Raw genomic sequence first — 14848 nt, 5'->3', positions numbered from 1 at the left:
GGGGGGAAAATATTGAACCGCTAGTCCCAAGTAAAATTGTGGAAAATCTTACCCAATGTGGATGCAGGTCATGTATAGTTGTATAATAAATAAAAAATATGTAGTACATATAGTACAAGGTATGTACCAGAGACATAATTATATCCTTACACACACTAAGCATGCACTACATATACTACTCGTAAACAAAAACAAAACAATGAAAACATCAGAAAGTAAACTCCAAAAGAAAATGATGTTAATGCAACCTTATCAATCATTTAAACTTTAATACAATACATTTTACCCAAAAATCAAGTACAGGGATATAATTACCTGCAAGGCAGTAGCTGTCTCCAATGCAACAGTAGGACTGACTGCCTTACTTCGCTTCACAAATTCTAAGACACGGTCAATACTTTCCATCAAAACCTGCAAGCAAAGAAAGAGTGAGGCTAAAGATGACAAAAATAGAACCTTAAACAAAGTTTGCCTTCTCTTCCTCTGGCCTTTAAGCTGAACAGCCCTCTATCTTTTCAAGAACTTAATTTTTAAAGCATTTGCAAGCAACCAATTTTATTTTTTTGTCTGCTCGGTCTCCAGGCTTTAAAGGGACGAAAGCTTGTGAATCCATTTGCAAGTGTCAATGAGCTGTTTTCCAGGGTGAGGTGTGTTTAGCAAGAATGCAACGCCACTCTTCAAAAAAAGATCATTTCCAATACAACTCTTATAGTATAAAGTTGTTTTCTGATTTTGTTTTGGGTCTTTGATCAGTTATTTTGTATTGGGTGTTTGGACCCACGGATTTTGATATAAAAAAAGAAGCTCCTTACAATGGAGAGAAGATCAAAAGAAAAGTACAAGGAAAATGGAAGGTAGTTAATACACTTGTGGGGAAGATTAGAAGAAATTTAAACTTAACTGCCCACTTCCTCTAACCAAGATTTCAAATATCACTGTATCATAGTTTGAGTGAATTGTAGTTCTGATAAATGAATATAGCTCACGGATGTTGTGGTCAAATGTCATTCCTATGTTGCTCACCCTTATAAGTTCGGATAAGGGGAAGAATGCAGTCATTTAGTACAAACTTAATTGAAAGTTCATTTTAGAGCCTTGCCCTTTGAATTAAAGGCTCAGCTTACCTGTAAATGTATTTTTTTCCTGATTTGTAAAAACATACAAGGTTGTACAAGGATAGGAATGGCACTTAACCGTAAAGCACCCATGAACTAACAGATCAGTTAATGAATCCATTAAGCCTGACAGCATTATGGATTGAGTTGCAGCACTTATTTGTGTAGATTTTCGTAACAGAAGGAGATTCACCATAGTAAATCCAAAAAAAAAGTTCATTTAACACTATTCTTTCACTCTTCCAAAGATTGAGAAATCACCGTAACATGGCAGGGAGCGATTGTAGCAGACAATCTCCAGTCAATATTCTCCCCAACTGGCAAGTGCACAAAACTAGCCACTAAAGCATTCACCTTCTTCTCACTATAGACACTCTGCACATCAAGTTCCCCAAAAGTATGAACTAGAAAACTATAGAATTTAAAAATTGTAAGACATCAATTTGATTAGCATATGACAAACAATATGGGAATTTTAAGAACTGATGAAAACGGATGGGACATTAGAGAAGTTGAAAACAAATAACTCCATTTGTAAATTAAACAAGACAAGATACAAAAGAGAACTCAATTAATTCAAACCTGGGTAAGTGAACCTTCAGGAGCAGATAAACCATAAAATTTTAGTAACACATCACAGTAAACACTGCGATGCTTAAACTTAGTTGACACTTGAAGTTGCTCAAATCGACTACAGACAATTTCCATCTGATTCACATTGATAATCCTGGCAGCAGCCTGACCAATAGATACAGTTACCAGAAACTGAACCATACTCTGCATATCATTCGCAGAGCGTACAATCAACTCCTCGTCAGGCTGGTAACTTAATAACTTATTGATCGCTTGCCATTCCTCTTTAGTCAATCTTTCTTCTGTAAGCTGTGGCCCCTCAGAAGCGTCATCCAAAGAAGCCTCTTCTGCGTCAGCACCCCTACATAAAAATGCAACTATCGTGAATCTTAATAATGCATATAGACAAAATCTAAGGAGAAACATACTTCAGCAAGACCAGGAAATATTCCTGAAATTTAATCTGCCACAAGAACAATCATACATGAAAAGAATATGTAGAAAGAAGTTGTCACATACCAACTAAATGAAAACCAGCTTTTTTTCTTGATCCTCCTTTCTTCAGCTGCTACCTTTGATTTCACAGATTCAATCTTGGCATGAGCTAGTAGCCTAAATGGTACCACACAAATACAATAAGACATCCTCCACCCGAGTAGATCAAGCAAAAGAAAAAAAACTACAGAAAATATACAGAAAAATTTCAACTAATATGAATTAGTATTCAAACTTGTTGGAAGATCAGGCAATGGCAAATTCAAAGAGATAACCATAAGTTAAACACATTAGCAAGGTTTACAATTTCATCGTTTTGCTGGATATAGGCTGTCTTTATGACCTTGGTTAAGATAAAGGTTTATTTTAAGTTGGCTTTCTTCGAAGGGCTTGCAAGGGGAACTAAGAGCACTTTTGACACAAAGAATCTTGCTCTATTATAACTTGGTCCTTTTAACTTCTTTTGCGTCTGTTTTTTCACTCAAGCTCTAAAAGACCTCCCTCCTCCTGATAATCTTCTTTAATTACAACCCACTCTACCAAAAAAGAAGCCAGAACAAAAGCGGAACTCTGATAAAAAAAAGTATTTGCAATGAAGCATATATTTTTCTACATAATAGCAGTTTCAAGTAGTTATTTCCTTCATACAAATATTTATTTTATAAAACATAGCTACTACTCTCTTATTAATCTTTAACAAGAGTTACGAAAAAGTGTTTAACTGAATATTTATTTTTTATATAAAAAGATACTCATAAAGAAAGAATTACACAGACGATGATATACAATAAGCATGGGACAGACCTCCAAAGAAGAATCACTTTTGAATCAAGATCCTTTTCTATTTCTCTGATTTCAGTGAGGTTAACATGTGCGGAATGTTGAAGAGAAGCCACATACAACTGAATGTATCGCCGCCGACGCTGGCAAAGATGACGAATTTGGTCCCACGACAGGCGGTAACTGATTTAATACAGAAAGCACAAAGTCAGCCTAAACTGCAAGAATGAACAATAACAGCACAGGATCCACGTTATTCAGCACCTTCTACACTGTGATCTAAATTAAAGGGTACGCATTTGTTTCAACAAAGTAACAATTTACGTTACCACATCTTCTGCTGCTGCATAGCATGTGCAGCATACTGCCACCATAAATGAGGAGCCTTTGAAATAGGAACTGTTGGACGTAAATGAGAAACTTCCATATATATCTTGTACCTTGAAACAACTTCCAAAAGTTTAATCCAATCATGATACTGAGCCTGTAGACCAGGGAAGAAAAATTAAAAATAGCATTTTCAAAGAGAGGCAGATAAAGGGCAAGTCTTATAAGGTAAAATTGTTAGTATGTACTGAATGATATTGAACTGGGCTATAGTATGTATTATTAGTATGTACTAATTGTGCTATAGTACCACTCTTAATTAATAGTTACTAATACATATAAGAGGAATCTAACAAACATAAATTAGAGAAATCCCCTCCTCCTTATCTCTTCATATTCTTTTACACACTAATAAAATTGTGTTCTTATATCAAAATGCAAAAGAAAAACTGGAAGGAAGAAACAATAGCTTTAAGCAAAAAAAATGAAAGAAACAGTGATCATAGAAAATATGAAAACCTATTTAAATACCAAAAGGCAGAGAAAGAAAGGAAAATTATTTTTCTTCAATTCATCTGCTCATATAACAACAAACCCCTTTAAATATAATATTTCACACAAACTAACAAAGGATAAAAACCTGTTATTCCATAAAAGTCGAAACTGTCATGAAATATCATCACATTTACTTCTACCCAGCAACCCATACCCACAAGGTTTGATGGGAAACGCACTACATTGCTTGGGATGCACAGATTCAGGTACGACATTGAAGATATAGCATTTGATAAAAGATTATGACATCGTTACAGCAGAATACGGCATAGCATATATATATCAAATTATAAAAGATCAAAAAACATATACAACCACCATAATGACTCCGTGGGAAGTGGAAAAAATAAATTTTATTATCCAGCATTAGTCATCACAGCCCCAAAAGAAGACTAACATTTTTATATTCTTTTGATATCTCACCTGTGTATTGGAATTTGGTACAAAACTCAACAGTAAAAAAATAATAGTAAGTTAATAATATCCATAGTGTATGAGCAGTATATGTATGGGGTATGCAATACTGGAAAGTGTCCACTATGCACGAGACAGATATTCTAAAGAATCCATGCTTCTATACTTTTCTTCTTAATCAGATTCTTCTTTAGCACCAAAATCAGGGAGTGATTCAATAAATAAATCAAAATAATTAAAAACAAATACCTCAGTTAAAGTAAGAGAGACATCTGTAAGGACAAGGGAAACTTTCTCAAATGGAATTTCTGGATTTATTCTTTCTTGGTTGCCAAGACGATGATACTGTAGGACTGCGTTGATAGGATAAACCAAATAAGTACGGTTCATAGCCCACTTAGACACCAATTTATGATCATCAGTGGATTCATTTATGCCATCTCCAAATATCTAGTACAGAACAAAAATGAAAAACAGATTAATTAAATAAATAACAAAAGTCACATACCAATAAAAGTTAAGTCGACAGTTAGTCACTTACATACATATGTGTGTCTGTATAACAAGATTACGATGACAGAATTATCAAATCAGAATATACCTCAATCCATTCTCTTGGAGTAATATCCTCCCATCTCTTATGAATCTCCCAAGGATGCCTATCAGAATCATGATAAAGAGCTAGCCTCTCAAGATGCACTGACTGTAATGAGAGTAAGATATTTGTCAGACCAAAAAAATGTTTCACTAACTGTAAACAATGCACAAACTATTTTAAACTGTGCTAAACATAGTTAAATTTAAACTGGGGTAAGGAAGGACCAAACTATATGAAAGACGATCGGTTAATATGCTAAGAACCAAGTAGTCCCAAATGCTTAAACTACCAAAAAGGGTGTTATTAATATCTCTAAGACTACTCTGCCTTAGTGGGTGCATGGAGAGAAGAAGAGAGTATTGATATGATGAGTAGGGAGCTCTATTTAGAGCTCAAGCTTAACATACACAGCTGGCTTACAAGCTGACTACAAAAAACATAACTAACTATTATTCCCTCATAGTGCATAGGCATTAGCCCACAAGGGTAAAAAAGCGACAGAAAAGTTGCCTATTGAAATCACATTATGAAAAAACCACTATGAATCAGCCATAAATAGACCCTGAAGATTGAAGCAACCAGACTCTAACCCAAGCCATTTATGCATCATGTAACCATACAGAATCATCCAAATCTTAATGCACTCCACTACCCACTACACTCCAAGCTATTAGATAATAGAGCAAAAGATGGTCCATTTATTCTGGAAATATGAAAACCACCAGCCTTGGTATCATTATTGAGCATACTCGGTCGACTAGATTCTAAAATATTATAAAATAATTCTATGCAACTGACCAAAAACACGAATGTGTGAACTGCTACAAGACAGAGTAAAAGATAAAGCTTTGTGATATCAAAAACAATCTTGGTGGGTCTCAATTTGGTTGAGTCATGATAAACCTTCATTTCAGTTCATAAAAATGCCTTAGCGAGTAACTGCTCACCTTTCTCAATCTATCCAAAGCACCACTAGTATCAAAAGTTTCATTCCCTTGCTCATCCATTGTAACAGCAGCAAGCTTAGCCAAAGTCACACCTGAAGAAAACGGATGGCCCGGATTACTGCAAACAAAACTTGTTTTCATAAGGCATAAGCAGACGGAAACCAAGCTAAAGGAAAATCCCATTAATCTAAAAACAGAATATAATTTAATGCAAATATGCATGCGTTTTTTTAGAAAAAGAAGTAGATTAAGATGGGAAGGGATAAGATATCCTTTACCAGAAAACTGCAGAGAGAATTACAAAATACAAGCACTTATAAACAAAGCACAAAGTACCCAAAGATCTATGCATTTCTTCCTAAGAATACAAAAAGAAACACCTTTAAAGAAACCATGGGCTGAATACCAAAAGAAGGTAACAAAGTGTCCCTATCCCAAATGTTTTCTACAAATGAGGAAGATCCGTTGGATATAATAACATTCCTTTCCTACCATAGGCACCAAAGCATAGCAAAGAAAGTGCACTGCCAAAGAATTTTAGCATTTTTACGAAAGCTAAAACTTCAAGAATTAGTAAGAAACTGATGCAAATGCTTAGGAAAGACCCAGGTCTCCAAATACACCAAAAAGATTATACCAAATAATTTTCAGCATAACACACAGCTATTAGAGGAGAAAGTAGTCAGGCCTAGGCTTTTGTTACATATTATTAGTGTTAATCATGTTAAGAATAGCAGTCCAAACAAAGGATTAGACATTGGATAGCTTTGGATTTTCATGAGTTTATCCAAAAGGAATCTTTCTCTATAAAGAGAACTTAACGAGGAACTGGCAATGAGGAATGCATGTGTAGTTATACCCTGAAAAAATGAATTAAATGGTGCTTATTAACAAACCTGACTGCATCTTCATATCTGATATGAACATTACTGATAGATATCTTGAGATTTCCAATAATTGTAGAAATTAGAGAGCTCAGCCATGAATTTCCAGAAGACGGCTGTAAAAAATCAGCTGTTAGTCATATTATTATTAATATTATAACACAGACACACATGTAGCAATGCCCCAAATCAAAAGGAAAGAAGTGATGGATATCACTACTGCCTTAATTTTTCAATATATAACACCATTTTCTTCAGCACAAGTATAAGTTGATGTGTGATTAAACATTTTGATCTTATGTCCAAACTTTGTCCCATCTCACGACACAAACACTAGACAAGATGACTCAATCTTTCATTATTAATTCTGCAATGGTCAATGTCGACCAATACCAACATGCTCTCTAATCTTTTTATCAGAACTCACGTTAAAACAATCTTGATTGTTGACATAATTGCATCATAGAAGTACAAATTTAAGAACTTTAATTGTGGTATAGTACGATCTCAAACTTTTACCTTTATAATAGGGTTTGTCTGCGGCTTGCTAAATTATATACTATATATGTTGTCTTACATCAACTTATACAGAAGTTGTGCTTCTAACATTTGCATCTGCATTTCTAGCATTGCATTTAATTCATCTTTTGAATCTTCAACTAAGATAATATCTTCCTCAAAAAGCATGCATTGTGGAAGCAATTCTTGGATATTCATAGTCAGCACATCCAAGACCAATGTACACAGGTAAGGACTCAATGTTGACCCTTGATGTAGTCCTAGAGCAATAGGAAAATCTCATATCTTGTGCTCTCATACCAATTTTAACCTTACTATACATATCCTTGTTTGCACGAGTGTATAGGCAAAATAAACTTCTTCTCTAAATATTTCTATAATACTTCTTTAGGCACCTTACCATACATGTTCTCCAAATCAATGAAAATTGTGTGCAAGTTCTTTTGGTCCTTTCAGTATCTCTCCATCAATAACCATAGCAAGTTTATAGCCTCCATGGTCGACATCCACGACATAAAACAACTCATTTTCAATAATGTGCGTCTCTTATCTCAACCTCCACTCAGTTGTCCTCTCCCATAAATTCATAGTATGCCTCATAAGCTTAATCCCTATATAATTTACATAAATTTGTATATTCTCCTTATTCTTATAAATAGGAATTAAAATGATTCTCCTCTACTCGCTTGGAATCTTCTTAGGCCTCATAATTAAACAACTTTGTAAGTCAAGCAGAGCCCTCCTTTGCTAAAACCTTTCAGACTTCAAAAGGTATATCATCTGGTCCAACCGCTATGTCACTCTCTATCCTTTTCAAAGCTTCTTTCACATCCAAGTCCCGAATTTTATGAAAAATGAAAAAATTTGATCTTCATCTTTAGTGTTTCGCATATCATCATATAAAGAATCATTTTTTCATTGAAAAGCTTGTGACAATAGTTCTTCCATCTTTCCTTAATATCCTTGTCCTTTACCAAGAGCTTTCCATCTTCATATGTAACATGATTCCCTACCCTTTGTAAGCCTATAGATGTTTCTTTCCCCTCCCTTGCTACTTAACAATTTGTATAACTCATCATATGGCCATATGCTTTATCTAACGCTTCGTCAATGCTTTCATAATGCCTTCCTTAGTTGCCTTGTTCGAACTTTTAGTAGTTCTACACAAGGACCATACTTCATAACATTCCTTTTTCCCCTTAACATTGTCTTGTACATTTTTGTCTTAATGTCATGATTATTTATTTATTGGTTCAAACCTCTAGATTCATCTAATGTCTCATTCGCTATCTTCTTAATTCTTATGGCCATCATATCCTATGTATCATTAGCACTTCATTGTGTCTCCTAAAATCCTTCCTACAAAACTCTTTGTTCGAAGCTCCTTCGTTACTTACTCTTCAATTTCCACAACTTGATTCTTGGGACTCAATCTTGGTCTCTTCTCTCCATTCTACTCTTAACTCTTACATTCATAACTAAAACTATGTTAGGTCATCAAACTCTCTTCAAGTATGACTTTGAAGTCTAAGCAAAACTTTCTACATGTTTTCCTTATAAGTAAGAAATTGATTCGATAGCATGTCACCATACTATTATATGTGATAAGATGTTCCTCCAGTTTCATAAAACAAGTGTTGAGTATTGTAAAATCAAATGTAAAGGAGAAATCTAGAATAACCTCACCTTCTATATTTTATTTCACTATGCCATAAACACTGTGAAAATCGCCATATTCTCTAGTGCCCTTCCTACATGTCCATTGAGGTCCCCTTCTAGGAAAATATTTTCTCCTAAAGCTATTTCCTGGACTACATCAATACACCTTCCAAATCCACCCAGAACTTAATCTTGTGATGTTCCTCTAGCCCTACCAGAGATGCATAAGCACTAATTATATTAAAGGTGTCTTTCTTTGCTACAAACTCTAAGGGTATGATCTTATCTACTATATTTTACATCCATTGACCACCGCAACATTCTTCCATTACTTATCCACAACTATTTTCACTCCATTTCTCAATGTTGTCTTACTAGTGTACCACAACTTAAAATTTAATTCATTTGTCTTCTCACCAATTCACTTAGTTTCTGTAGGTGCACATTAAATTAATTCTCCTCCTAATTATTGTGTCTACTATTTCCAATGATTTACCTGTAAGAGTACCTATATATCATACTTTGATTTATATCCTAGACTAATTAACTAGTTTCTTTACACGCACCTGTTCACACAAATACAAAACCCCTTACTTTTTTCACTACATCCAAAAGGTGATGTAGTGGCCCTTGCTCAATTGACAATGTACTTGGGAGATACAAAATGTTACTTTTGAACAACAACCTAGTATTATCATTATCATATCACAAGATGCATTAATAATAAATTATTAATTAAGCATGAGAAACAAAAAATAGATCAGATTTTGCAGTAGATATATTTAATTATCCTTCAAACATTAACTACATGTGCAGCACATCCTCCTATATTGAACTAATAGTCTTTAATCTGCTATTTGATTGAAAATCAAACTTCAAATATAACTTCACGTGAAAGGAAGGCATAAAATCAAAATAACTTGCTGCCAGTCAAAATCACCCAGATATATTGAAATAGTTTCAATGCAGTGGCCACCATGTAAAAAAATTGAACAGATCTGACTTTATTACAAAACCTATAATTCAGAGTAAAGGAAAGACAGAATCTGATATATGCTTTTTATTCATCAATTCAGAATGCAGAGACACCATTTATAGATAGTGACTTAACACACAGGGAGGCTATAACTATCACTATAGTTACAGCTGCCTAACAACCTAGCCGACCTACACTAGCAGGTCACCATACACTACACTGATAGACTTCAAGCATATCATGCATTCACTGCTTTAGCAAATTTTTAAAAGTTAACTACAAAATGGGCCATAAAAGCATAGAACCAAATCAATTTCAAGACTAATAGGAAGGCTATATAGAATTCATACACTTCCAAGCTTTGATTTAGATATAGCATCAAGTGTAGCTGACTCTGCTTCCTGCATGGACATAAAAAATGGACTTTAGTCAAAAAGAATATTATTAAAGAATAAATTGAGAATCAAAACTAAAAGAAGTTGAACAGGCAAATGCTTCTAGAACAAATTGTTTTAGAACAATAAAGCCGCCAATAGCTAAGTCCAACTTGTATCCTTTTTTATAATAAAACACCTTAACATTATTAAACAAAGAGACACTAAGACATCCTCTAACACAAATTAAAAAGAAATGAAGACCCAAAATGGGGGAAAGGCATCTAAACCCAAGAAAAATAAAAATAATGTAAGCTAGATTGTACAAACTATAGGAGGATTAAACTCATGAACAACAATACTATAAAGTTATGAGAGAGAATAATTAAGTGGAGATTGAGACAAGAGACGTGAATTACTGAAAACCAATTTGGTTGTATGTCGTGAAGGTCGACCATGGAAGCTATATATTTGTTATGATAATTGATGGAAAGATATTGAAGGCACCAAAGGGACTTACATGTGGTTTTCATTCATTTGTATAAGGCGAGTGATAATGTGCCTAGAGAGATTTTGTGAATGTGCCTAGAGAGATTTTGTAGAAAAACCTAGAGAAGAAAGAAGTTCGGAATGCCTACATTTGAACAATCAAATATATGTATGATGAGGTCAAAACTGGTGTGAGAAAACAAGATGGGGGTCTCAGAAGATTTCACTATAACTATAAGACTACACCAAGGATCAACATTGAGCCCCTACCTATTTATATTCATCTTGAATGTATTTAATGAGCATATCCAAGAACTGGTGCCAAAATGCATGTTTTTTACAAATGATATTATCCTATTTGGAGAATTGAGAGAGCAATTAAATGGGAGGCAAGAAATGTGGACAAAAACTTTGGAACCACATGGCTTTCATATAAGTCGAAGAATATGAAGTATAAGTTTAGCAAGAGGCAAACAAACCCAAGTGCAGAGGTAAAGATTAGAGATAATATCATATCACAAATTATTAGATTTAAGTATCTTGGGTCAATCATACAGGAAGTAATCATTGGGCCTTGGCCTTATGGGATCTAGTGGTGTCCAAGATATCCAAGCATTTGGATAGTTGTAAAGGTTCCGTTTTCTCATGGGAGGTTAGATCATTCTTATACAGTCTAGTCTTTCAGACACCCCTCTATACTTTCTCTACCTTTCACATTCTGGAGGAGGTTGTGAGGAGAATTGAGAGAATCATGAAGGACTACCTGTCTGGGATGGGAGATTGGACTAAGGACTACTTTGTGATTGGTAAGTATGTTGTAAACCAAAGAGGGAAGTGATTGAGCCTTGATAACTTAGTCTCCAAGAACAAGACGTTAACAACTAACTACAATAGGAGGATAAGAAATCCTCAAAAACTAAGCTGAAAATACTAAGATACCCAATAAGTTAAGAACCAAAACCATGCAACTAAAACCCCTCTAAAGATACCATGCGAAGAACACCACAGAGAGGCATGTCAATCTAAAATCTCATTGTTCTGAGGATCCTTTTTCTCTATGTAAACCGATAATTCTGAACAACAATACAAAGAAAAGTTTATCCCAACATATTTTCGAGGAAAATCATGCAGACTTCTATTGGATTGAAAAAAGTAAACAGTTACTAAGCAACAAAAAACATATGTACACCTTAAAAGATATATTTACAGAAATTTGCATAGAAACTAACCTCAATCTGCTGGAGCTTGGCTTGGAAAAGTTTTTCCCTGTCCTCCTCCTGCAATAAAACAAGCTCAATTTCGCAAAGGACACATGTGAATTGATTCTCTTAAACTAAGAGAATAAAGTATTTTCTCATATGAGGAGATAAGTTATCTCCTCAAGCCACTAAAATTGTGACATGTCCTATTTTTTTAGTTTTTATAAATATTTTTGCAGAAAATAGTCAAATAGGACATGTGTCATATTTTAGTGGTTCGAGGAGATAATTTATCTCCTCATATGAGGAAATACTTTATTTTCTTAAGTAAATATGGAACATTCTTGTACCTTTATAGTTCGACTATCAGGAGCAGGATGAGCAAGAACAAACACACGATCGATTAGAACAATCACAGGCTCTTTCCCCAAACTTTTCCAAGGAACCTATATTTACATAAGATATAAATAAAACTAAATAAAACCAAATAAACATCCCACTTGAAGGCACATGATAGAATTCTAGAGGGGGAGAAAAGCAAAAAAAGTAAAAGCAATAAAACATGAACAGTGAAAGACAAAATGAGTTGACAAAAAACAATGTATTAAACTACATTGAAATTATGAAACCTTACATACATGTGTGTATACAGTAAGTTTACTAAATTTTACAACCTAAACATGTAAGTATTTACATATGCATCTATTATATTAACTTTAGGTATAAAAAAAAACACAAAGGCACATGTATAGTGTATGAATAACAGACCCAATATAATGACCCAAAAGGCGGTGGACAATCAGTAATCTTGAATGTTACCTTCAATGTTATTGTACCGACAAAGCCAGCTTTGACAGTAACAGGGAGTTTTAGTGCATTGAGTGCCTCTGCCTTCAATTTCAAATCTTTGAGAACAACATCGCCTACAGATATAAAGCCTTTGGTTTGAATAACAGTGAACAAGCATTATATGGATGATATGAAGTTTTAACCATTTTAGATTAATGTGAAATTTTACAAGCAATAAGTGCATGGCATAAAGTTTCAACTCAAGTATGTACTATGAAAAGATAACAACAGTGAGTCCTTTTCCCACTACGTAGGGTCGGCTACATGGATCATATGAAGTCATGTCATTAAACATATCTATAGAGACACCATTAACATCTAAAACCTTCTTAATGGTTCCGCTTATAGTTTTTCTTAGTCTTCCTCTACCTATAACTATTAGGCTTCCTTCCGTATAATAAAATATGGTGTGAAAAATTAATCAAATCCAATAAAAAAATATTGATTGGTGCAACATTGAAACAAAGGAACATAAATATCATGGTTCTAAATTGTGGTTATGTTGCATTTATCACAACTATAGGCTATTGCGAGAAAATGCGGCCACAATTGAGGTACAACACAGTTCCAGAGACTGCTGAAACCATAACATAACAGACCCAAAATTAAAACCTTGATAAATATGAAGTGTTTAGGTATGTAAACATAGACAAATATATGAAAGTTCGTCCAAACACTAGAATACACCTCACATGTGCTTCATCTCTACATTAAGATTTAAGAAATTAAATAAGCAAGTTAAACAATAATAAATTCAGTAGTTGTTATTGCCATTCCCAACAGTATTTGTGCTTCAGTGTATCACTCTCAAATTCCAAGACATGGCTAAGAGTCTAAGACAATAGGATGACCTCAGGAACTCAGTGAACTTATTGAATTTGAGCTTCAATTATTCAGTGCAGGCAGTGAAAAGAGTAAGACTAAAAGAGTGAGAAAAAGGCATAGCAAGATAGAACACGATACAAACCCTTCCAGACACTAATTCGCAAGGCCTCTGCAGAGAGACCATGCACATATTCGCCCAAATATCTTCGAAGCAAATGCAGTACCTATCAGTTAACAAACAAAGTAGCATTACTTACTAGCACAGCATTCATTAATTAAAGATCATTCGAACAAAATAAGAAGAAAAATGCGGAAGATTTAGGAACCGATTCTTACGTGAGCTTCGAACATGGTGAAGAATCGCAGTAACTACGTGTCTGAAATGATCGGAAGAAGCGATCAATCGGAAAATTGGAAGGGAATCATTGCGAGATTTGCGATTGTGAGAGAGAACGGAGAGATGAGTGAGAAAATCGGTGAGGAGTTAGGGTTTGCAGAAAGGAGAAATGGATCGAAACGGTTGAGAGAAGTTGCGTGAAAGAGAAACTGATAGCGAATGAAACGGAATTGGAAATGAAAAATGAAAAATGAAGAAATGAAATGCAAGTAAGCTAAATAGGTGGCAGTCACTCGCTATGGGTGGGGACAAATAATGCTTTTTGCAAGAACCTGGTACTGACACCACCTTAGTTCAGCGGTCCCCTTATTCACTATTATTTTTGCCTTAATCATTAATTTCCTCCTCCAATTGCTATCATCAATTCATCATTCAATTTAGTTACTCAAATTTCAACTGGTTTAGGATATATTAACCGGGTAGGAGAGTTACTTTACTTTTATCACATCTTTGAATTAGAGTCTATAGGGGGAGGGTTTTGTCTAGTCTAGTTAAGATGGTTTTATTCCGGTTAAACAAAATTATTTATATGAAACTATTTTAATCTGTGGCGGGGTCGATAAATAGATACAACAAAAGCCTTTCATGCTTTGTAGAAAAGTCATATTAGACCTAAAGTGCCACACCTACATAATAAATCTAATCAAAATGATGTTAATTACCCTTGAAAAAATTGAAAATCAAATGTTGCATTTTGTATGGAGTGAGTAAATTGATAAATTATTGTGTGAAAATATAAATAGTGTAACTTTGACTTCAAATCCATCCATTGTTTTTTCAAAGGGGATGCATTTATTAGGATAAGGTAGTAGTGTTTTGCTTCCACTCACTTGTTTGCATCATTTAATTTGGACATCATTTTATCATATTGTT

The 14848-nt window shown here is 34.3% G+C and overlaps 1 protein-coding gene across 1 annotated transcript in view; it reads right to left on the bottom strand.

Annotated features, from left to right (window-relative positions):
* The window catches only part of LOC109329610, a 51470-nt gene extending 37213 nt beyond the window's left edge, over positions 1-14257 (bottom strand). Inside the window, exons 1-16 of the mRNA XM_019563305.1 lie at positions 13915-14257; positions 13721-13802; positions 12724-12827; positions 12255-12350; positions 11935-11982; positions 10193-10243; positions 6701-6804; positions 5805-5922; positions 4861-4962; positions 4509-4709; positions 3293-3447; positions 2988-3146; positions 2208-2300; positions 1698-2049; positions 1377-1490; positions 316-411 (exon numbers count right to left, since the gene is read on the bottom strand). Coding sequence (XP_019418850.1) covers positions 316-411; positions 1377-1490; positions 1698-2049; positions 2208-2300; positions 2988-3146; positions 3293-3447; positions 4509-4709; positions 4861-4962; positions 5805-5922; positions 6701-6804; positions 10193-10243; positions 11935-11982; positions 12255-12350; positions 12724-12827; positions 13721-13802; positions 13915-13929 — 1890 coding nt within the window. The 5' untranslated portion in view covers positions 13930-14257. The remainder of the gene's footprint in view (positions 1-315; positions 412-1376; positions 1491-1697; positions 2050-2207; positions 2301-2987; positions 3147-3292; positions 3448-4508; positions 4710-4860; positions 4963-5804; positions 5923-6700; positions 6805-10192; positions 10244-11934; positions 11983-12254; positions 12351-12723; positions 12828-13720; positions 13803-13914) is intronic.

The sequence above is a fragment of the Lupinus angustifolius genome, chromosome LG16, assembly GCF_001865875.1.
Source record: "Lupinus angustifolius cultivar Tanjil chromosome LG16, LupAngTanjil_v1.0, whole genome shotgun sequence".
Classification (NCBI taxonomy): Eukaryota; Viridiplantae; Streptophyta; class Magnoliopsida; order Fabales; family Fabaceae; genus Lupinus; species Lupinus angustifolius.
The sequence above is the reverse complement of the archived record's forward strand: the minus strand, read 5'-3'. Positions and strand labels throughout refer to the sequence as shown.